At 46.2% G+C, this 23,753-nt stretch overlaps 1 protein-coding gene across 4 annotated transcripts in view; it reads left to right on the top strand.

The window, feature by feature from the left end:
- Positions 1-23,753, top strand: part of LARGE1 (LARGE xylosyl- and glucuronyltransferase 1) — a 469,066-nt gene that overhangs the window by 96,576 nt on the left and 348,737 nt on the right. For 2 of the 4 annotated variants that reach the window (XM_088459224.1, XM_088459227.1), the window contains exon 2: positions 9,517-9,705. In XM_088459224.1, coding sequence (XP_088315350.1) covers positions 9,600-9,705 — 106 coding nt within the window. In that variant the 5' untranslated portion in view covers positions 9,517-9,599. Of the gene's footprint in view, positions 1-746; positions 807-4,311; positions 4,382-9,516; positions 9,706-23,753 lie in introns of those variants that run through there. The other 2 variants (XM_088459226.1, XM_088459225.1) reach the window with 2 other exon arrangements.

The following is a 23,753-nucleotide window of genomic DNA, read 5'->3' as shown; positions in this document are numbered from 1 at the left end:
CCCAGTCACAGCCCAGGAGTGCTCAATATTTCTCATACTCTTCAGAGAACCTTGCTTCTAAATCAGTGCAGTGATAGGGAGAATTCCTATCTCCATCCAAAAGATCCATCTGTAGTGGATTTATGGATCTTCTCCCTCTTCTATAGACCTATTTATCATTCGGGCACTGATTGCAGAGATAAGGCTGATTTTCTTTCCATGTAGATGTAGAGAGAGAAAGACAGATTTATAGTTAGATATAAATATGTAGATATAAATAATATATTGATATTCATAGGTAGATATAGAGAAGATGCAACCACATAAAGAATTAACACTTAAATTAACTTGACAGCTAAAGACGCGGCACGGCGTAGCTGTTGTGGTACCTGTCACTGCGTGTTTGCAGCATATAACAGCCTCATTTCTGCTGGTTACAGCTTCCCAGGCGCTGCCTGTGCAACAGTCCTTTCAATTTATCTGCATTGAGACGCCAGTGAGAGGCGAATGGACTGAAGTGTAAACAGCGGAGACTGCGATGTCCCTTACCAGGGTGACTCCTCTGCAGTTAGTGTAATGTGCACGGAGTCCCAGGCAGGTAACTATCCCCAGCTCATTATAACTCAGCAGCATGAGCCAAGATACTGCGCCTATTTATAGCTTAGTGACAGCGTTTAAAGGGACAGAAAGGAGCTGGGAGTCCACTCAGAGCTGCCATCTGTACCCAAAATAGCTGGCACGGAGGGGGGAGGGGTGGCACTGACTGTCCCAAGAGTCCATTTTAAGCATGTGTTTTACAACTGTTTACGGAAGGACTTGTAGCAGAGGTAAGTAATGTCTGTGTGGTCCAATTCAGATTTAAATCTACGTTTCCAGAGAAATTACCCCTCCCGTCTTCCACATTGGCATTTATAATGTACGGTATGTTTCATGTCCTGGGCAATTAAAAAAAAACTTGGGCTATATCTAGAGCTGAAAATTGAAAGAGTTAAACTGGCAGGAATAGGGGTATATATTTATTACAATTCAGCAATAACTAAAGTTCTGTGTGCTCGTTTATAAAGCAGATACAGATTATATCTGCGCCACATGCTGGGTGACGCTGAGCATTGCTACCTCACTGCAAGGGTTCGATAATTATTATGTGTGGAGTTTGTATGTTCTCCTGTGTTTATGTGGGTTTCCAAGGGGTGCCCCAGCTTCCTCCCAAACACCAAAGACATACTTATGGGTTAATTAGCTTTTCGTTAACCCTAGAACAGAAGTTCCCAAACTCCGCCATTACAGTCCGGGTTTTAAGGATATCCATGCTTAATCAAAGGTGACTTAGGAGTCTATTTACTAAGCAGTGTTAGGAGACAGAGTGAAAAGTGATAAGTCTGTGATAAGGTGCCAGCCAATCAGCTCCCAACTGTCATCTCACAGGCTGTGTTTGAAAAATGACAGTTGGGAGCTGATTGGCCGGCACCTTATCACTTTCTTATCACTTTTCACTCTGTCTCCTAACACTGCCTAGTAAACAGACCCCTTAATTAGTACAGCAGTCAATTTGATTTAATCACCTGGGTTCAAGCATGGATATCCTTAAAACCTGGACTGTATTGGAGGAGTTTGGGAACCATTGCCCTAGTGTGTGTCTGTGTGTGGTGGGGAATATAGATTATAAACCCCACAGGGCTGGACTGATGGGAATGACTATATATTCTCGGTAGAGCGCTGGGCAATAAGTAAGCGCTACCGTATCTTTAATAAAGGATAATAACTGCCTCTTCACAAGGAGAGCAGCTTTACCAAGATGTTCTGCATTAGCTGTGCATTCTATTCCAAGGAGCGTGCCTTCTTCAGTCCTGGCAATGTCATCAAGCCCGGTGGCTTATAATCACCAGACCGGCAACTTATTATGTTGCAGCGATGATCCTGATGGCTAATGTCAGTGTAGTATATCGCTGGTTGCTGTCTTTCAGCTAGCTGCTCGCTTGGGAGTAAATAGGCAAATTGCCTGATCTTTCATCTCCTGCCTGCACATTGCACGCTGCCATTTTATTAGCTGTGACAGCAGACGTGTGCGTTGTGTGTGCGGAAGGGGGGTGTCATAAATAATCGGGGTGACCTCTTCTTCTCAAGGCATACTAATAAACTCGGCAAATTGGGATCTTATCCGGTGTGTGGACTGATTAGGTGTGACAGGCAGCTTAAAAGCATTCACAAATCAGGACAAATTGGGGGAAATTTCGCTATGTGTGATCAGGACAGATATGATTTTTTTTGACAGCTTATGGTGTTTGCTGTAGAGTCACTTCTGGGCTGTATAATTATGTGCCCAGTGGAGCTCTCACAATGCTAACCCCTTGTAGTGCCATTTATCTCCCGTTAACTGTGTAACTGCTGGCGGTTCAACTGCAGCGCTAGAAAATCTGGTGATTCAACTGCAGCACCGTCGGCGACTGTCACAACCCATTCAACAGATGGTTAGCGCACATCTTCGATGTTTTAGGGGTCTGCGCATGACCCGTTCTGCACATTTGCAGCTCGGGTCCTGCGATCTTGCTCACAGCCCCCCCACAGGTTGGGGCGCAGCTGGCCACCGTTCCTGGAAACGGGGGGGTGTTGCCAGTGCTTTCCAACATACCGGGGGGTCCCTACACATGGGGCGATCCGGTGCCTGACCACCCGAAAGGCCCCCCCCTCGCATAGCACTGCATGGGATCGTCAGTCGCTTTGCTTGATCTGTTCTACAGTACATGCAGGATACCCCACGGGGGCGCGCAATGCACAATATCATGCATGCGCACGGAACGATATTGCTGTTTTATCGTTCCAGTGCGTCGGATCGTGTGCAATATCGTTCCGTGTGTAGGAGCCTTTAGTGTGTGTACTGTGGTTTTCGGTGCTAGTATTTTGTCCGGTATTGATAACGATCGTCACCTTTTGCCATGAGAATTCACCAATAGGGTCTGCTTCAGAGGTGGGCGCAAGTAAAACATTGGCGCACATTTCAACAATGCGGTTTCAATGTTTTGATTGCCGTCATTGTAAAAACGAAGGACAAATTTTATCTTTTACAATTTTGCTATATAAAGAGGGAAAAAAAAAATCTATCAAATGATTTTTTTTTTAAATAATCACAAATTGCGGCAGCGGAACTATTGGCCCAATAATAAGATTTTTTTCTTTAAACGGTACAGCTGATATTGATTCCTGGCTGCCAGGTAGGAAGTTAGCACCAATAGGACACTTCTCGGATTTCTATGGAAGTTTGAATGATTGGTGGCCCCGAGGTCTGTTTGGACTCCGCAGGGCTCCAGCTTATATACCACCCTTGATAGACTCCACATACATGTTTATAACATGGCACTGGGCTAAGGGCACCTATGGCTATTGACCAGCCTTGTCTGAACCCCAGTTCACAGTATCCATACAGTAAGGGCCTGATTCTAAATCGGGCGCAAGTCCATCTTGTGGGAGTGTTATGCTTAATGTTTTCGGAGTTTGCTTGCAAGAACAAACGGCGTCTTCAGATGGCGCTGGCTCTCAGAACCCCCGCTCCTTCTTAAGAGGGATCTGAGCTTGGATCCCTCTGCCGCCTCCTCCTTACCGGCTTTGCACGTGCATGACCTCAAATCATATATGCGCAGAAGCTGGCCACAGGGGAAGTAAGTAACGCTGCTACTAATGACGGGGACATCTGCTTTTTTAGAAGCAACTGTCCCCGCACCAGAGCAGTGCTGAATTGCTACGGCCAGGGACGGACTGGGGCTCCAGATCATCCCTGGCATGGATCTCGCGCAAAGGGGGCATGACCTCAATGCACACCCCTGTCTACCGACTGAGCAGTGCGCTGGGAGGCGGAGCTGCTTAGCCAGGTTTCAGTCTGGATCGACCAATCAGGCCATCGTCCCTTCTGGCATTTGCCAGGAGTGCCAGATGGCGAGTCCGGCCCTGGCTCCGGTGACAGGTATCCCCTGCGGGAAGCGGGATACTTAACCATCTGGCCCCCGCTGATGAGTATGCCCCTATGTGAGTATGACAATGAGTAGGAGTCACTGCTGGTATAATTTGGCTGGGGTACAGCTGGTATATTGTATGTGGTTGGTGCACAGCTGGTATATTGTGTGAGGTCACTGCTTGTATAACATGTGGGGTGTAGAGCTGGTATATTGTATGTATGGGGTATGTCATGTGCTTGGGTAGTACCAGCTGTCCAGGGGAGGTGACTGAAGGTTACATAGAGCCAGCTGTAATATCAGCATTGAGGCCTTGTACTGTATTTGTCAGCCCGTCCCGCTGACATTTGCCACCTGTTCATTAGCACGTTGCAATGTGCTAGAGTAAAGCTGCCGGGTTAAAAACACACAGTACTCACCGTCTCACCCACAGCTCTGAGAGTGAAGGCAATTATCAGGTAACTTTATCTTCTACAGGGGATGTTATTTTGCCCAAACTGTATTTTTTATTTATTGACAGTTATTTATATTATATAGCGCACACATATACCGCAGCTGTTTACAGAGGATATTTCAGTCAGCGACATCAGTCCCTAGTGAAGCTTACAAGCTACGTTCCCTCTCACACGGACACACATACACACTAGGGTTAATTTGTTAGAAGCCAAGTAACCTTCCAGTACTATATGTCTTTGCAGTGAGTGAGTAAACCGTAGCACCTGCAGGAAACCCACACAAATATGGGGAGAACATGCAAACTCCACACTGATAAGCCATGACCGGGAACTGAGGGCCTGATTCAGACCCGGTCGCAAGAGCTGAGCGCTCGCAACCGGGTCGATGGTGCCCCACAGCGCATGCGCACGATGGAGCCGGCTCCGTCGTGCGCATGCGCAAGACCCGGCTAGCTCCGGGTCTTGCACCAAAGGGGGCATGCTGTCGATGTTGAGTGACAGCTCGCCCCCTTTGGTGGGCGGGCTGGGGGGGTGGCTGCCCAAACGGAGGCGTTCCCATGAGAACGCCTGCCGTTTGGGGGCGGCCCCACTGACATCACAAGTGATGTCAGTGGGAGAGATTTCGGCTCTGTTAGAGCCGAAAGCTCTCTGGGGCTTGCGGCCACGAGACCCTACCACAAGGGTCTCGTTGCAAGCCCAATGGTCGCGATGGTCTTGACCATCATCCTGGACGCTCGCTATAGCTGTGGGTGGTCACCCCACAGCTATGCGAGCGGCCAAGAGGCCGCTCCAAAAAAAAAAAAAAGCCCGGCCCTGATTCAGAGTGAGCACTCTGTCAGAGCGAGCGGCTCTGAATCAGGCCCTGAGTTCATGAATTGAGTAACTCACGCCATCTTCATCGCCAGCTTCATATTCCGGAGCTTGATAAATCTGCCAGCACCGCAGCCCCCATAGAAACCTATGGGGGCTGCTTCTCGGTCGGGAATAGAGGCAGGTGCGTATTTATAATGGGTGCAGGGCGTACGGTGCACAGGGGCTGCTGAATCCAGGGGCGCACCCTGCACCCATAGTTAGGTATACTTACCTTTCTGTAGATTCCAGGGTCCTGCTCTGCAGCGCCGGATCGGCGCTGGAGAGCAGCAAAAGATCACAGGGAAAATGGCGTCGGACATTTTCCCGAAGACTCGTGCATGCGTAGAAAAGATGCCCCCTGGGAAAAAGGCGCAGGCGCTATTTACCCGGAGACCAGCGCAGGCACAGTAGATTCTGGCTTGAAGCCAGAACCTACTGCGCTGACAGAGAGTAGGAGGCTCAATCGGAGGCTGCGCACGGGCCTCCTCCTCTCTTAAAACTCCCCTGAATAGAGAGGCCATAGCAGTTATCAGAGATAGCCGTCCCTCCATGTTAAAATCCAGGGATCCTTAATATTTTGATTACCCCCGAAAAACTGGTGTTATTTTTGTGGGATTTCCCGCTAACGGGATGCAATCGGGAAACCAGCTGACGTGATCCCGACAGCCGGCTTCCCGACTGCTTTATCCCGGCGAGGGTTAAATGATAGGCGTCTATATCTGGACGCCTGTCATTTTCCTGACGCCCGGAGACAGGCGCCCGGCATCCCGATCGAAGGGATGCCGGGCGCTGCGAGTGGACAGCCGCGGGTGGGGAGGGTTAGGTTTAGCACACCCGGGGGGGACTTAGGGTAAGGCACCCCCCCCGGGAGGGTTAGGCTAGGGGGAGGGAGGGTTAGGGTTAGGCACCCCCGGGGGGGGACTAAGGGTTAGGCACCCCCCCGGGGACTTAGGTGTAGGCAGCGGGGAAGGGGGGGGGTTAGGCACTTACAGGGGGGATTAGAGTTAGGTACTTGGGGAGGTTGGGGTTAGGCACCCCTAAGGAGGGTTAGGGTTATGGGGGCTAGGTTAGGTTAGTTATTACTTACCTGAAGACGATCGGGATTTCCAGCACTGTCAGGCTGCCGCTGCCGGGATCTGTTCATCTGTCAAGCTGCCGCTGCCGGGAGTCGCATGGCCGGCGGTCTTTCGTACCGATTCTCCGCTAACAATACTTAATAAATGGGTGTTGTAGAAAATGTTTATAAAACAGTATGGGGTTTTGTGTGTTACAAGATGAATGTTGTGTTGGCACAGGGGCGCCTCATAACTGTAAAAGTGTATAACGATTTGTTTTAATATACTGCGCTAAACAAACAGCCAGCGAGAGGGGTGACAGAGGCGCAGAGAGGTGAAACTTAATGGACTTCTTCCTAACTGTGTAAAAATGAAGGAGTCTCTCGGCTGGAACGCATACAGCCCCTTCTACATGTGAATGAGAGGACTTAATTTTACTGGAGCCTATTTCCAAGTCTAGAGGGGAATGCAGACAATGATCGGCACACGCGTTGGAGCGATTTTCAGCGACAGGAATAGGTTTACCCTGTGTGGAGTGGCGAGATGTCTTCATAGAGGCAATTATACTTGGAATATATTATCTGCCCTTCTTAAATTATTTTTGAGAATTCCTCGCAGCTCTGAGTGTTTAGTACTTAATGCTAATTTGTGCAGAAAGCTCGGAAGCCCAGGCTGCTTTGTTTGGAGGTTGCTAAGAAAGCTATTGTAAGAGGGAGTTTTCATCGGTTATTATTCTAGAACATAATATACAGTATATATTTATTTAGTTTTTTTGTTTTTTTTTCATTTGAAGCACAGAGACTGGAATGTCAGAAATAAAATTACATTTGGTCTGTTTTCTCTACCCATTTCCCCATCTACAGTATTTATTTATAGCATGTCAGTGATTATCAGCTCTGCTGGGAGTAACATCCACAATCTCTGTATCCCTTCTGGGAAAAAATATCTTCTTTTTATGTTTGTTTTTCCACATTCAGGGGGAGATGTATCAAATCTTGTCGAGACATCAAGTGAAGTTGCCCGGAGCAACCAATTGCTTCTGTCATTTTTTAAAATGACAGTTTAAGGGAGGGGTGCACCATTGCAGATTTTGGGGCAGATGTATGAAGCTCTTGGAAGTGATAAAGTGGAGAGTGATAAACGACCAACCAATCAGCTCCCGACTGTCATTTTTCAAACACAGCCTGTAACGTGACATTTAGGAGCTGAGTGGCTGGTCATTTATCATTCTGCACTTTATCACTTTCCAGAGCCTCATACATCTGCCCCATCGGGCCCTATTTACTACAATCCGCCCTAAAATGCGGTTGTTGTGTGATATTTGCGCCTTGTAAACTTAGGAAAAATCACAGGGATTTATCAAAAATCCCCCGCAGGGACAGAGCTTGCGCAATCTTTTAGATTTTTTGCGTAAAAAAAATACAGTAAGGTGTCCGCGCAATCGCCGCCAACTCACCAACCCACCCCCGCGAAAGCCACAGAAGGATTTCTGGGTCATAAACCCCGGACAGCTTTTGCCTGGAGAGAGCTGTCCTTTGTGATTTTATTCAATTATACCTGCGTTATTTACGCCAGCAGGCATGCGATGAGTGGCGGGAGGCATCACACGCAGAATGCGATGCTCGGTGCATCCTGCCCAGAAGCTGATTGGTTGCTATGGGTTATATCTCCATTTTATCTCTCTTCAAGATTTAAAAAAAAATCTCCCCATCAGAGATGAATTACAGTAATCACACAGACTTAATTAGTCATAATTGGCCGGTAGGGTTAAGGGGGAGATGTAGCGAGCCTTGGTGAGAGATAAAATGGAGAAATTGCACAACACAACATCAACATCTACAGATGTGTTGTGTCCTCCGTCGTTGTTGCCGCAGTCGCATTAAACAGCTCTTCTAGCCGCGCCTAGTCCCGTGTGAGTTTACTCAGGCCGAGTGTATTTTCCACCGCAAATGCGCCTGATTCATGATGCTACGTTACAGTGTCAGCGGCTGTTTTCCACACTACGTTCCGTGTGATCATGTTGATTCGGCCGCACACGAACATACACATGCCGCATATAATATTAATCATCAAAGTCTGCTCGTGAGTCTTATTCGCATCAAATTACGAATAAGACGCATTTTTGGTGAAAAAGACGCTCGGCACAGCCGAGTTGCACGTGAGCCGCCTACTCTCACACGCCCTGTGTAACGCGACACATAACGCAGGGAGGATAGATGTGGGAGGACATACAGATGTGTCCACATACATCTATCTTCCGTGCGCTACAAGTCGTGCCACACATAACGTGTGAGTGCAGTGTGACTCGGCAGCGCAGAGTGTCTTTTTGTGCAACGTCTTCTATTAAAATGTGTCTTATTCGCACAGCTTCTGCTGATTAAAATTATATGCGGCATGTCTATATTCTGTGTGCGACTGCGGGTGTATCTTTATGCAAAATGCTATATTACAGTGTCAGCGACTGTGACACTGTAACGTTTGCATGCGGATATACCTGCAGTCGCACATAGAATATAGGCATGCCGCATATCATTTTAATCAGCAGAAGCATTTGAAGGTACAATGTTGCATGAAAAGATACTCAGCGCTACTGAGTCACGCCACGGCATGGGGTGACTAGAAGGTCGGTTTAACGCACAAGGAGGCAAGATGTATGGGGATACATCTGTAACTGTCATTTAATAGACTGTGCTAGATAAGTGTACCAGCCAATCAGCTCCTAACTGCCATCTCACAGGCTGTGTTTGAAAAATGGCAGTTAGGAGCTGATTGGCTGGTACCTTATCACCATTCACTTTATGTCCTAACAAAGCTTATTAAATAGACCCCAAAAATCTCTCTCCAAGATACATCTCCCCCTAATTTTTTAAACAGTGGTGCCTGCCTAACATATTGATTTGTTAGATACAGTCTAGCGCAGAGTTTAACATCCTCTGCAATTAAAATCTATAGGGGAGATGTATGAACCCTTCTAGAGAGGACAAGTTGAGGAGTTGCCCATAGCAACCCACCAGTTTATAGCTATCATTTCTCTAGTGCATTCTATAAATTGATAGCCATAGTCTAATTGGTTGGTATGGGCAATGACCTCCATTTATATTCTGTAGTAACAGAGGGACTGTAGATACGTTTTTGCGTGCATTCACTCCCCACCGCTGTGTAATGTGCTTTCATGTACCGTTTGATAGCGGGATTCTCCGCAGACTAACACTGCCGTCTTCTCTCCTGCAGGTTTGTAACATGCCGGCGGAAGAAGTGGCGATGCTTCCGGCATAGGAAACGCGGTGACCTTGGGATAGCCCAATTCTGAGAGAATGCTGGGATTCTGCAGGGGGAGAAGGAAGTTCCTGGCAGCCTCTCTCACTCTCCTCTTCCTTCCAGCAGTCACCTGGATTTATCTGTTCACTGGAAACTTTGACGGTATGTAATGAATTTGAATGTGACGTGAGTACTCCCATTTCAGAGTGTCAACTACTAACTCTGCCAGTGACAAGTGTATCAAACCTTCGAGAGAGATAAAATGGATGATACAATGAACGACGGATTGGGCGTACACACTATATGATGTGTATGATATAGCGTTCTATCCGCGTCCGGACAATAAATCTTATAATGTTTACCCTGCGTAACTGCCAGTTTATAGACTGTGGCCCTGATTCAGAGCCGGACGCTATTTGCGGTCGTTCGTTCTAAAACAAGGGGTGGCTATTCAAATGAACCGTTCGCTAATTGCGGTCTGTTCACGCCTCTAAGTCTGAACGAGCGAGCAAAACTTGCGGTTGTAATTTTGAAAAATACGCCCCCTGGCTGCTCGCATCCTACGTCATGTCCGCTATTTATTAGATTAATCGAGCACATCGAACAGCGTATGAACTGCTCGCTATTCTTGTGGCTGGTTTTTTCAACCGCTATTTTGCGAGCAGTTCGGGGTAAAAAAAAAACAAGTGACGTGGTGAATGACGCTGCTGTATTAATTATGCACTCCCTTAAAACGCCCGTTTTGACCTTTAAGCACGCCTGCGATCTAATTCCACACCCCCGTTTTCAAGCACCTTCCCCTGTTACCACCCACATACGCCTCCTCCTGTCACTCAAAATAGAAGGCATTCGCTATGTAGCGAACAAACGATTTTCGGCCGCACTGACTGGTTCGCGCATGCGTATTACAATCCGTACGCATGCGCAGATGTGCGAACATCGGTCAGAAAGAACGAGCGGCCGCTTACGAGCGGCTCTGAATCAGGCCCTGTGCTAGATAAATGGTAGATAACAGCTGATTGGTTGCTATTATTTATCTCTCTCAGATGTTTGATACATCTCCCCCTTCAGTCAGTGATGCCTTTTGGCTTTTCCCTCCAATGGATGGTGAGCAATTGCCAATCTGCCTAGGACAATCTAATACATGTTCTGTCTATTCAGCATGAGCTAGGGTCTCACTGATATTGGACGTAATTCATAAGTATTGCTCATAAAGTTCCTCAGTAATGTCTCTCAACCCTTGCCACAATCTCATACATATTGGTTCATGCCACAAAATGGCTGCCTCCTCAGTGTGCGACTGGTTGGAAGATCTTACATTTGTCCATTTCCATATCTGTTATATATCTATAGGACACGGGTAAGGACATTAATGTTATCCCAATGACGTTAGTTGTGCTAGTTATTGTTGAATTATATCAAACGGTATGCATGAGATCTGCAATAGGAATAAATATTAGTTTGGAACTCATGGCAATGTCGAGTTATCATTTTATCTCCTCAAATCATTATCGGTGCTTGTGGGTTTTAATGATGTGCTAGAATGAAAAGGGGTATTAAAAAGGCGAAAAGAAAAAAAAAATATTTGTGGTTAAAATGTTTCCTTTAAGTAACTGTAGTAATACAAAGTGCATGGATAATCATGGCTTTATTCAGATTTTGTCCTTAACTGTGAAATATGTGTATTCCAAACAATGGTATAACATGGCGCCATGACGTCCTGTTTCCGTGCGGCTCGACATCCGCTACTCTTGGTATAGCGTGTAGGCAGCTGTAATGTCACAGTGGGGGCGCAGCCCGTTCACAGAGGGGGTGTGCCCATCATCTGAGGGGTATGCCTAGAGGGTAGATGCTCTAAGCCTCACTCCAGGCACCTCTCCTTCCAAACTCCTCAGACATTGTATTAAACAAGAGATAAATTCATTACAACGACATACTGTATATACCAAACTTTATTAAATAAATGAATATCTCTCTTTTTTTTTCCAACTACTTGATAGTGCTGTTTGGATGCCAGATCACACGCTCCAGATGCTCTGCCCATGCCCTGCCCCTAATTCAACTAAATAGAGCAGTGTAGTTTATATAGAGGGGCCAGGTAGAGTTGGAGCTGACCCATGTCACCTTTGGCTCCGCCATCTACTTTATTCCTCACATTCTCTTAAGTCATGACACGTCTACCTACACAAGAACCCTAGAATACATTCCTTTCCTCGTGCAATGTGCCACTGAGCTCCAGATCAAAACTCTTATAATTTCCCACCTTGACTATTGCAACATCCTTCTGTCTGACCTACCAATGTCAAGACTCCCCCTTTCCTCATTTGCTTACTCCTTCTGTCCACCTGCTCATTGGCTTTCCGTAAGCTGCGTCCCTCCATACCTCCTGTAACACCTATACTGGCAACCTCACCATAAAATACTGTCAGTCGCCCTCTTTGCTCTTTCTCCTAATATTTTCCCCTCTCATTTCCTCCACCCGTGCACCACTCCAAGGTTTCCCACCAGCAGCTTCCATTTCATGGACCTCTCTAACCTCCCTCATCTTCAACTTCTAAATTCCTAAAATGGCCGATCAAGACTCATTTCTTCAAAGAAGTATGTCCGTCTCCCTCTTTCTTATGATCACTGTTCCCCACTCTAACTCTGGCTGAGAGCATAAATCCATACCCCTGGTCTAGAGTTAGGGAGGACATTGCTAACTTGGGGGTTCTGCTTCTCCATGGGGATCTTGGTAACTTTGGCCCTGATTCAGAGCCGGACGCTCTGACCAGAGCGCTCGCTCTGAATCAGGGCCCTCCTCCATTAAAATGGAGCGTCCTCCTGGACGCTCGTATAGCTGTAGGTCACCACCCACAGCATATACGAGCGTCCAAAAAGATGGTCGCGATGGTCTTGACCATCGCGACCATCGGACTTGCGACGGAGACCCTGCGGTAGGGTCTCCCAGCCACAAGCCCTGGAGTGATTTTGGCTCTATCAGTGGGGCCGGCTTCAGACGGTAGGCGTTCCCATGGGAACGCCTCCGTCTGGCCGCCACGCCCCCGGCACGCCCACCAAAGGGGGCATGCTGTCAGCCCCCTTTGGTGCGAGACCCGGAGCGACAGCTTGGCTGTCGCAGTCCGGGTCTCGCGCAAGCGCACGACGGAGCTCCCTCCGTCGTGCGCATGCTCAGTGGGGAACATCGACCCACTTGCGAGCGTACTGCCGCTTGCGAGTGGGTCTGAATGACCCCCTTTGTCCTGAACGAGCTTGGAAATTAGGAGGTATGATTTGTAGTGGTGAACAGATGCCGCGCCCATCTTCATGCAGTGAGGTACAGGGCAGGAGGCGGTCCAGCGCATCTGAGTGATGGACTCTACCCTGTGACCACTCCCCATTTTCATGTATGTACAGCACTGCGGAATATGTCACCACTTTATTAAAAAACAAAATGCAATAAAAAAAAGAATAATAGTAAAGTATCTGACAACAATCATGCAAAAAAAAAATTGGTATAGTGTCTGCGTGTTCCAGAGTGAGGAAATTGAGTCTTACTTTTGATCTTTTTATCGGAGGCTTACAGATTGTTTTCCAGTTGTTTCATATTCCTGCGTTCCCGTGGATCGATCAAAGGTTGTTCGTTTTGACTTCCACGACGGGCAGTGGATTCAAATCGCAAAAAAAAGGATTAATAAAACGAAGACGTATCGGGAACAGAAGCGCAGCCTGATCGGTGTTGGTAAATCAGGATAAGGTGATAAGGGGCATAATTAGGGTCGCCGGCTTACATGCAGGATCGTCTCCTTATCTTCCTCTGACTTCTGTTGATATTCTGCTGCGGTTTCTTCTTTCATACAGTAATAAGAGGCTGGAGGCATATTTCTCAAACACTGTCCATATTGTTGACAAAGCGGGATAGGAAACGGCTTCTTTTTTCTTGCTTCTAATGCCGTATAAAAACCAGAAAGAAACAATACTCGATGCAATTTTGTTCGAAGGGCGTGAAAAGAATGACTGAATTTTTAATCTAGAGGGAGAGCAAAAAAACGCATTTCATCCTGCCCGCAGCGCCAAAAATGCATCTATATTACTGCAGCTTGTTCGTAGAGCCCTTTTTTTTTTAACGTGATTGAACCAGAATTTATTTTCTTGGAGGAGGTGATGTCTCCTGGGTATAAAAGGAATTAGTTTGGTTGATCAGAAACGTTATTTCTCATTTAGCTCTGTGAAAGGATTATCATTAAGTGTGGGGTCGTTTATTAGGGGTGGCCCGCTGAGTAATACTGTACTTGCGTGTGTATGTTGCATGTAGCAATTTTAATTACATGGCTCTATCAGCTATTTCTGTGCGTTACTGTACAGCAAGCGTTACTGGATGGCAACTCTCAGAATGGGGGAAATGTACATTAATTATTCCCTTGCTGTAATGTTATAGTGTCAGCCTTTACACTCCTCAAGCAGGAGAGAGAGGTTACCCATTGCGGCCCCATCCCTTGCAGCCAGACCCATGTGTATGTACCTTGACCTCCATTAAAAGCATGGTTACTGAAACATTCAAATAAGTCGGTACTTGTACGTAAGTTTCAATGACCATCATTTTATGAAACGTAAGAAAAAGAAGAAAAAACCAAAGTGTTTCTATGTGAAAATGGCTTTTTAAACCATTAAGCTTATAAGCGATTCTTAAGACTGTGTATACTTCATAATGGTTATTTAAGTATGTTATTTTAGCATGATGTATTCAGCACAGCAAGTTGTTAATTTGAGAAACACAGATTTTAATCGAGGTTTATCCATTTCTGGTGCATTCTCCATGAAAGCCGGGCCGGGGTAGGAACCGATATCACAACACAGTAGTTTGCAAATTAATGGGGTGTGGAACCAAAGTACTGTACACCCAATGTGATCAATGTCCTTTTTAAGTGCATCATACTGAAGATACAGCTCTGCTCGCAGCCAATAGAAGATATTTTTTAGAACACTATCAATGCAAAGCAAGATACCAAAAACACTTAATGAAAAAATAAAAAATGGTTTGAAAGTCCATTTGGCGCTTTCTGTTGTTACACGGGATCGGTATGAAATACCGCCGGACCTATGTCCTAGGTTCAAATCCCGACGCCGGAAGACCGGCACCAGTGAAGATCCCGACAGCTGTAAAGGTAAGTACTAACTAACCTAACCACCCCCCCTAACCCTAACCTCCCTCCATAGTGCCTAACCCTACCCCCCTATAAGCGCTTAAACCTGTACGTGCCCGGCTGGGCGTCGGGCTCCCGGCGTAGGTCTAATGACAGGCGTCGGGATTTCGACTCCTGTCATTAGACCTTGCCGGGATTTGACCATCGGGAAGCCGGCGGTCGGCATTTCGACCGTCGGCTTCCTGACTGCATCCCGTTTATACAGCTCTATTATATCTTCCTCTCCTCATATGTGCCTGTAAAAGGAAAATAAGTTAAATTATAATGTTCTGTATTAAAGGGTATATACAGCTGTGTACACATACATCTTGCCTCGTTACATAACCCTTCTGGTGGCGCCATGCCGAGATGTGACTCAGTAGCACCGAGCATCTTTTTGTGCAACTTCTTCCCTTAAAATGTGTCTTATTCGCAATGCGAACAGGAGGCACGAGTATCTTCTGCTGATTAAAATGATATGCGGCATGCTTATGATCCCGAAACTGCAGGTGTATCTGCATGTGAAATACAGTTATGTCCACATACATCTATCCTCCTTGCGCTACAATTCGCGCTACACAACACGTGAGTGCCATGTGACTCGGTAGCGCTGAGCATCTTTTCGTGTGGCTTATTGCCTTCTAATATGTCTTATTTGCACAGCGGTGCGAATAGAACGCACAAGCAGCTTCTGCTGGTTAAAATGATATGCGGCATGCCTATGTTCTGTCTGCAACTGCAGGTGTATCTGCATGCAAAATGCTACGTTACAGTGTCAGCAGCTAGAAGGGCTGTTTAACGCGCGAGGAGGCTAGATGTTTGTGGACACATCTGTACTACTTTACAGTGTCACAGACACTGTAATGTAGTATATTCGTATGCAGATACACCCGCAGTTGCACACAGAATATAGGCATGCCGTGTATCAAGGTTGAAGGTAAAAAGTTGCACGGAAAGACGCTCGACGCTATCGAGTCACAGAGCGCTCACACGTTATGGAGGGAAGATGTATGTGGACACATCTGTATAATGAGACTGTCTAATAACAAACATTATATAGCAGAGGTTCCCAAACGTGGTCTTCAAGACACCCTAAAACAGTTCAGGTTTTAGAGATATCCATGCTTGAGCACAGGTGACTTAATTAGAACCTCAATTTAACCATCTGCTCAACCATGGATATCTCTAGAACCTGAACTGTTGGGGTGCCTTGAGTACGGCTTTTGGGAACCTCTGTTATATAGCAAAGAAAATGAAGACGAATTGCTTACCACTATGGTTAAAATTATTAGAAATAGTATTTAAAAGTAGTACTTACGTTCCAAGTGCCGGAAAATATGAGGGCACTATTTTGAATATTATGTCAACCACCGGAAATGACATCAGCGTTTCAAATAGCGGATGGAAAAAATGAGTCATACTTTTTACACGAATGAGATAGTGAAACCTTTGATTTTTGATGGTTCAATGTACACAAACTTTGTTTAAGGCACAAAATTATACAAATATTGTATAAAATTACCTCCAGGCTCTATGTACAAGGTGTATAGGAAACATAAATTAATTTCATGTATGTACACAAACTTTGTTTGAAAATATTGTATAAAATTACCTGCAGGCTGTGTATATAAGGTGTATATAAGACATAAATGCATTCTCTGTTTAGATTTGGGTCCCATTCCCAAGATATCTCATTATGGTATGCAAATATTCCAAAATACGGAATATTCCGATATACAAAATACCCCTGGTCCCAAGCATTTTGGATATGGGAGACTCAACTTGTATATGATAAACACAAGTGAGAAACAGCGGCCATACTTGTGTCAAACAATATAACTACTAGGGAACTAGATGGCCGCCATTTTTATTGTAGCTTTATAAGCTGCAAAACAAAAAAACAAAATGGTTGTATATGTATATTTGGGTGTGGATTGTTAAATCTACAATAAAAAATGGTCGACAGTGTATTGGTCAACACCAAATGGTCGACAGGGACGAAAGGATGACTGGTACCAAAGGTCGACACACAAAAGGTTGACATGGATGTAGATCGACAGGTACATAAGGTTGATATGGGGATAGTCGGCACAAAAAAAAGGTTGACACATTTTTGTTATTTTTTGTAACCCTAATCTTCACCCTAACGCTCCCCTTGGTGCCTAACCCTAACTGTCGCTCCTACTGTCTAACCATAACTCTGCAATAAGTGGCTAATCCTAACCGTCCCTCCTAGTGCCTAACCCTAACTGTCCCTCCTAGTGCATAACCCTTACCGTTCTCCTAGTGACTAACTCTAACCGTCCCTCCTAGTGCCTAACCCTAACCATTCTCCTAGTGACTAACCCTAATTGTCCCTCCTAGTGCCTAACCCTAACCGTCCCTCCTTGTGACTAACCCTAACCGTCCCTCCTAGTGTCTAACCCTAACCATTCTCCTAGTGACTAACCCTTATTGTCCCTCCTAGTGCCTAACCCTAACCGTCCCTCCTTGTGACTAACCCTAACCGTTTACCTAGTGCCTAACCCTAACCGTCCCTCCTAGTGCCTAACCCTAACCGTCCCTCCTAGTGCCTAACCCTAACCGTCCCTCCTAGTGCCTAACCCTAACCGTCCCTCCTAGTGCCTAACCCTAATCATCCCTCCTAGTGCCTAACCCTAACCGTTCCTCTTAGTGCCTAACCCTAACCATTCTCCTAGTGACTAACCCTAATTGTCCCTCCTAGTGCCTAACCCTAACCGTCCCTCCTTGTAACTAACCCTAACCGGTCTCCTAGTGCCTAACCCTAACCGTCCCTCCTAGTGCCTAACCCTAACCATCCGTCCTAGTGACTAACCGTTCTACTAGTGCCTAACCCTAACCGTCCCTCCTAGTGACTTGCCGTTCTCCTAGTTCCTAACCCTAACCGTTGGGGTAAGTGCATAACCCTAACCACCCTTACTAGAGCCTAAACCTATCCCTCTGGTAAGTGACTAACCCTTAAAAAACAACAACAAAAAACAATGTGTCGAACATTCCCATGTCAACCTTTTGTACCTGTCGACCTAAGCTAATGTCAACCTTTCATGTGTTGACTTTTTGTACCTATCGACCTATTGTCTCTATCAACCTATTAACTGACGACCATCTGGTGTCAACTGCTTTTTTGACCTTTTTTACTGTTGACCTTTTATCCGGAAGCCGTATGTAAAAGAAGACTTTCTTATATATGTAAACATCACCTAAATAAATAAAAGGTAACTAGTAATCTCCCAAATAATCAAACAATATCCGGGAAAAAAAAGAGGGGATAAAAACAAACGGCCATTTTGTTGTAGTTGGTCAATCACATAAAAAAGAGATTGTTTTTTTATTGAATTATTGTATCTGATATTACAGTGTTTACAATAGAAAAATGATACATTGTTAAAGTCATTATTCTAAAAACCATTTAAAATCAAATTCTGAATTTAGGTCCTGATTCAGAGGCGCTCACTATTTGCGAGCGCTCGCTCTGAATTAGGGCGGATTTAAAAAAAAAATCAGCCTCCAGGCCGCCCGCATAGCTGTGGGTGACCACCCACAGCTTGTGCGGGCGGCATGGCGATGGTCACTATTGTCGCGACCATCGGGCTTGCGACTTGTGGTAGGGTCTCGTCCACCGCAAGCCCCAGTGAACTTCCTGCTCTAATAGAGCAGGAAGTTCACTACTGACATCACGTGTGATGTCAGTAGGGCTGCCCACAAATGGCCTTCGGGAACGCCTCCGTTTGTGCAGCCACCCCCCCCCCCCTGTTTTGCTGCGAACCGCCCTGTTTTGCTGCGAACCGCCCTGTTTTGCTGCGAGCCCCAATCTCGCACACCCGCTATGTGCTCGCAGCGGGTCTGAATCAGGCTCTTAGGCCCTTAGCAATAAGAGTATCCAGATGAAAAATATATTCCATTTCAGTACGTGCAAGTCTGTTTTAAAAATCTCTATACTGTACCTCCATGTGTCCTGCATGTGTTTAATGCTCCAACATATTTTGAATGGATTTCTCTGGGCATTTAAGAAATTCCTTAAAGTGTGAGTAAAGAGAGTGGGGTCTCCAGACCCTTTTTAATATTCCCGATTTGATCACCCAGGTGTACTTTTAAAGGTCTAGACGTACGGCTTACGTAAAAGAAACCACATCTACATTCATTAAATAAATGACATTTGGAGGTATATTTACTAATGTGAGTTTTTAGCAGAAGTGGAGATGTTGCCCATAGCAACCAATCAGATTCTAGCTATTATCTTCCAGAAGGTGCTAGTTAAATGTTAAGTTGAATCTGATTGGTTGCTATGGGCAACATCTCCAATTCTAAAAACTCTCACTTTAGTAAATATCCCCCTTGGAGTATTGCAAGTAACGAGCTCGTTAATTTTATGAGTTTTTCCGTTCATTGCAAAATGAACAAACTTGCTCTTATTACTTTTCATATTTCGGCAAGGAAGACAAATCCCACATCTGTGGAAACGCACAGTGTTACTTCTGATCTCTCTGATTTTAGATTCAAAGGTACTGTTAACTAGATTATCTTTAAGGTGGACTTTTAAAAACTAATTTTTTTATTTTTCATTCTTTAGAACACTGTTGAAACACATATTGGCATATGTCTATAAAGGCAGGACTTCATTAAAAATGCAGCCTGTATTTCCGCTGGGATTCCGGTGTTCAGAATGCCAACACCGGAATCCCGACACTTATCAAAATACTGGCGGTAAGTACTGGAGGGAGGTTTAGGGGGAAGGTTAGGTTTAGGCTGCGTGTAGGGAAGTTTAAGTTTAGGTACTAGGGGGGAGGTTAGGTTTAGGCTGCAGGGGAGGGAGGATTATTGATTAGGTTTACCTTTAGGCGTCGTGATTGTAACCTGGTCGGGAAGCCGGCATCGGGAATCTGACACCTGGGATCCCGGGTGCCGGCATCCGGTACCCATCTCGTTTAAAGGATACAAGTAATAGAGAAGTGCTGCGCTTATTATGTAAAAACATATTGTATTGGTACGGCAGAATGATGTCATCATGACATGTGTATAACTAAATGGTAATAAAAAAATAATTCACACAAAGTATAACAAATAAAGCTCTCATTACTATATAAAATAAGGTGTTCTGTGAATCACTGTTAAAATAGGATCAGTGAATGGACTCTCCCGCCGTACACACACTATAAGCTGTCTATATACCTGCCACGGGTGATGGACCAATCAAAGTCTTAAAGCTGCTTATTGATTACCTTTGCTCCAAAACGGTGTACTTGCACTTGTCCCGCTCTGTGCCAACACCGCCAAGGGAAACAAGTGTCTCCGATGTGAGCTCACCAACCAGCCCCACAGTGGCAGCAGCAGAAACTCAAACAGGTGGTGACAGGTTGTTCTCTGGGCTCAGTGTACAGCAGGGAGATGGCACAGCAGTGTTACATGATAGATGTGGGGGAGTCCTCTGGCTGGTAACGCCTAGCAGGCGCTGTCACTTGATACTGGCAGTAAGGGTGCACACATTCACCAGGATTTGGCGCACTATTCCTTATATGAGATTAATAATAATTACCACTTCTTGCCCAAAGAAACTTTACTGATCACAATAGTTCTAGAGTTTTATTGTATTGCTCTGAGGTATACTGTATGCATCACGACAACGTATAGCTATATACAGCACACAGACACACGGGACATGACGTCAGATGATCAGAACGGCGTAAGGGAAATAGACACCATGAAACACAGGGCCTGATTCAGACCCACTCGCGAGCGGCTGTCCGCTCGCAAGTGGGTCGATGTTGTGCACTGCGCATGCGCACGATGGCGGGAGCTCCGTCGTGCGCATGCGTCAGACGCGACGAGCGAAGGACTTTCCTTCGCTCGTTGTGTCTGATCAAAGGGGGCGTGCTGTCGATGTTGACTGACAGCATGCCCCCTTTGGTGGGCGTGCCGGGGGCGTGCCTCCCTGACGGGGGCGTTCCCAAGGGAACGCCTACCGTCAGAAGCCGGCCCACTGACATCACTAGTGATGTCAGTGGGAGTGATTTTGGCTCTGATAGAGCCAAAATCACTCCGGGCCTTGCGGTTGAAAACCTCAACCGCAGGCTCCGGCTCGCAGTGGCGATGGTCGCGATGGTCAAGACCATCGCGGCCATCAAACTGCACGCTCGTATAGGCTGTGGGTGGTGACCCACAGCTATACGAGCGTCCAGGAGGACGCTCCATAATTATGGAGGGCGGCCCTCATTCAGAGCGTGCGCTCTGCTGAGAGCGTACGGCTCTGAATGAGGGCCACAGCTTTCTTTCCCTTCTTTACTGTGTATCACGGAGGAGATCCAAACTGTGCTCTTGTAGGTGTAGTTCTAAGCTTGACCTCTAGAGGAAGCAGTTCCATCCAAAAAAGTGAGGGGGGCTAATGTCTATAGCAGTGTTGGCTAACCTTGACACTCCAGCTGTTATGGAACTACATAACCCAGCATGCACTGCTACAGTTTTGCTATTAGGGCATGCTAAAACTGTGGCAGGGCATGCTGGGATATATAGTTCCACAACAGCTGGAGTGTCAAGGTTAGCCAACACTGGTCTATAGAATAGAAAAGCATAAGACTCCCAGTTGTCCTTGTCCCCCTCTACTGACGTTACTTGGGGTGGGGGTAAGGGCGGGATGGTGTCCGAATTAGGGCAAAAAGCTCCTGCAGGAGAGTCTCCGTTGCCAGCAGCTGGTCCCTTTCCGGAGATACCTGGGAAGAAGCACAAGGGTTGGTGACTCGAGTATAACAGCAGCTATAGTTATTGACAGCCAGCAAGCGGTAGAATTCCTCCTCAGATGACCACGTTTCTACCATACGTGACCCGTAGCCTTCCTCAGAATGCAGCGATCGGGTAGAGAACATGTCCATGTACACACCACTGCTGGCAGTGATAATATAAGTCCATCTGTAGAGAGGACGTTGGGTAATGACTCGGCTGGAGCCAGGTTCTCCTATTGTATATTTCTATACAGATGCAGGTATTGCATATATACTGTCACTGTGACTAGTCTAGAGACACAGGGGGAACTTACCTTTACGCATCATTGCCAGCTTGCTACACAGGTCAGGCCTCCGGTGGCCTCCCCCTTATGTGGAGATCACTAGAAGACAGTGAGTAGGTTACAGGGACATTGGCACAAGCATCTGTATGCAGAGGGCAGCTGTTTAGGGCCTAGAGAGATGTAACTACCACGCCTATCATCCCCAAACAACAGGCGTGGAAGTTCTGACGTCCGATGGACATTGCATGTGCTCGCTCAGGCCATGTTCACATGTGAACTTGCGGCAGAGGACAACATCAAGATCATCCCACCATCACTGGGAACTCTGGTGCAGCCTGTGAGAAGGATTGGGGGTTTCTCTACATACTGGTACTTAGCAGAACCAACAGATGACCGCGGTTAGTGGCCGCACTTTGCCAAACATCTCTCTGTCCCGCAGCAGGTATCTGGGTCATTAAGGATATTTCTGCATATCAGTAAAGGAAAAGGCTACACAGGCTACTTCATGTAGGGCGTTTGGCCGGCCACTAGAGTGGGTGTGGTCAACCCCCTGAGGGCGTGGCATGACTTCTGCAGTCTCAGATTCGCAGGCGCAGCGCTGTTTATATTATGTTATCATTTATTGTTACAACTAGAACATGAAAACAGATGACTGTATAATATAATACACATTGAATAGAATAAATAGCGATCTATATGACCTAAAAACTTTTATTAGATATAAACATACTTATCTACTCTTGAAGGAATGTCAGCTCCTCGGCACAAGATCTCAGTGTGTGAATAGAGCATGTCAGATGCTGGACTCAGGCTCTTATTGTGAATTGAGTGTCAGCTCTTGAGCTTAAAACATTTTATGAATGAGAAACATTTTTGCTGAAAAAAAAAATTGGAAATGGAAAGTCACGGGCATCGCGCCAATATCGTGCAAACTAGATGTAGTTGGTGAAAGAGCGGATAAATCATGCAATGTGTAATAGGCTAATAGTGCCCATACGTAAAGTATAGGTGGCTGTAAAAATGTGTCAAATGGTTTATTTTTTACATACAGTATTTAAAAATTAAGGAAAATGATAGCCAGCACACTTTTAATACATTAAAACCCATTACCTGAATAGCCGGCCAATCTGATGTCTGTCATGTAATGCGGCTCCCTCCTTCCACCTCTCATTCCAGTCGTTCCTGCCGTCTGGTGGTCTTACAGATTGTCTCTGATGCTAAGTGGCTCCTTCCTTCCACCTCTCTCATTCCAGATGTTCCTGCCCTCTGGTGGTCTTACAGATGGTCTCTGATGTTAGGCGGCTCCTTCCTTCCACCTCTATCATTCCAGATGTTCCTGCATATGGTTTCTGATAATAAGTGGCTCCTTCCTTCCACCTCTCTCATACCAGATGTTCCTGCCGTCTGGTGGTCTCTCTGCTGCCTGAGATGTAAAGCAGGCTCTCTCCCTCCACCACTCTCACACCAGCCGTTCCTGCCATCTGGTGGTCTTATATATGGTCCTCTCACACCAGCTGTTCCTGCCATCTGGTGGTCTTACAGATAGTCTCTGATGCTAAGCGGCTCCTTCCTTCCACCTCTCTCATTCCAGACGTTCCTGCCATCTGGTGGTTTTACAGATGGTCTCTGATGTTAGGCGGCTCCTTCCTTCCACCTCTATCATTCCAGATGTTCCTGCATATGGTCTCTGATATTAAGTGGCTCCTTCCTTCCACCTCTCTCATACCAGACCTTCTGCCATCTGATGGTCTTACAGATGGTCTCTGATATTAAGTGGCTCCTTCCTTTCACCTCTCTCATACCAGACGTTCCTGCCATCTGGTGGTCTCTCTGCTGCCTGAGATGTAAAGCAGGCTCTCTCCCTCCACCACTCTCACACCAGCCGTTCCTGCCATCTGGTGGTCTTATACATGGTCCTCTCAAACCAGCTGTTCCTGCCATCTGGTGGTCTTACAGATGGTCACTGATGTTATGTGGCTCCTTCCTTCCACCTCTCTCATTCCAGACGTTCCTGCCGTCTGGTGATCTTT

This window comes from Taudactylus pleione, unplaced genomic scaffold, assembly GCF_031769625.1.
Source record: "Taudactylus pleione unplaced genomic scaffold, aTauple2 ptg000903l, whole genome shotgun sequence".
Classification (NCBI taxonomy): Eukaryota; Metazoa; Chordata; class Amphibia; order Anura; family Myobatrachidae; genus Taudactylus; species Taudactylus pleione.
Note: the sequence above shows the minus strand (reverse complement) of the source record. Positions and strands in the feature narration are given on the sequence as shown.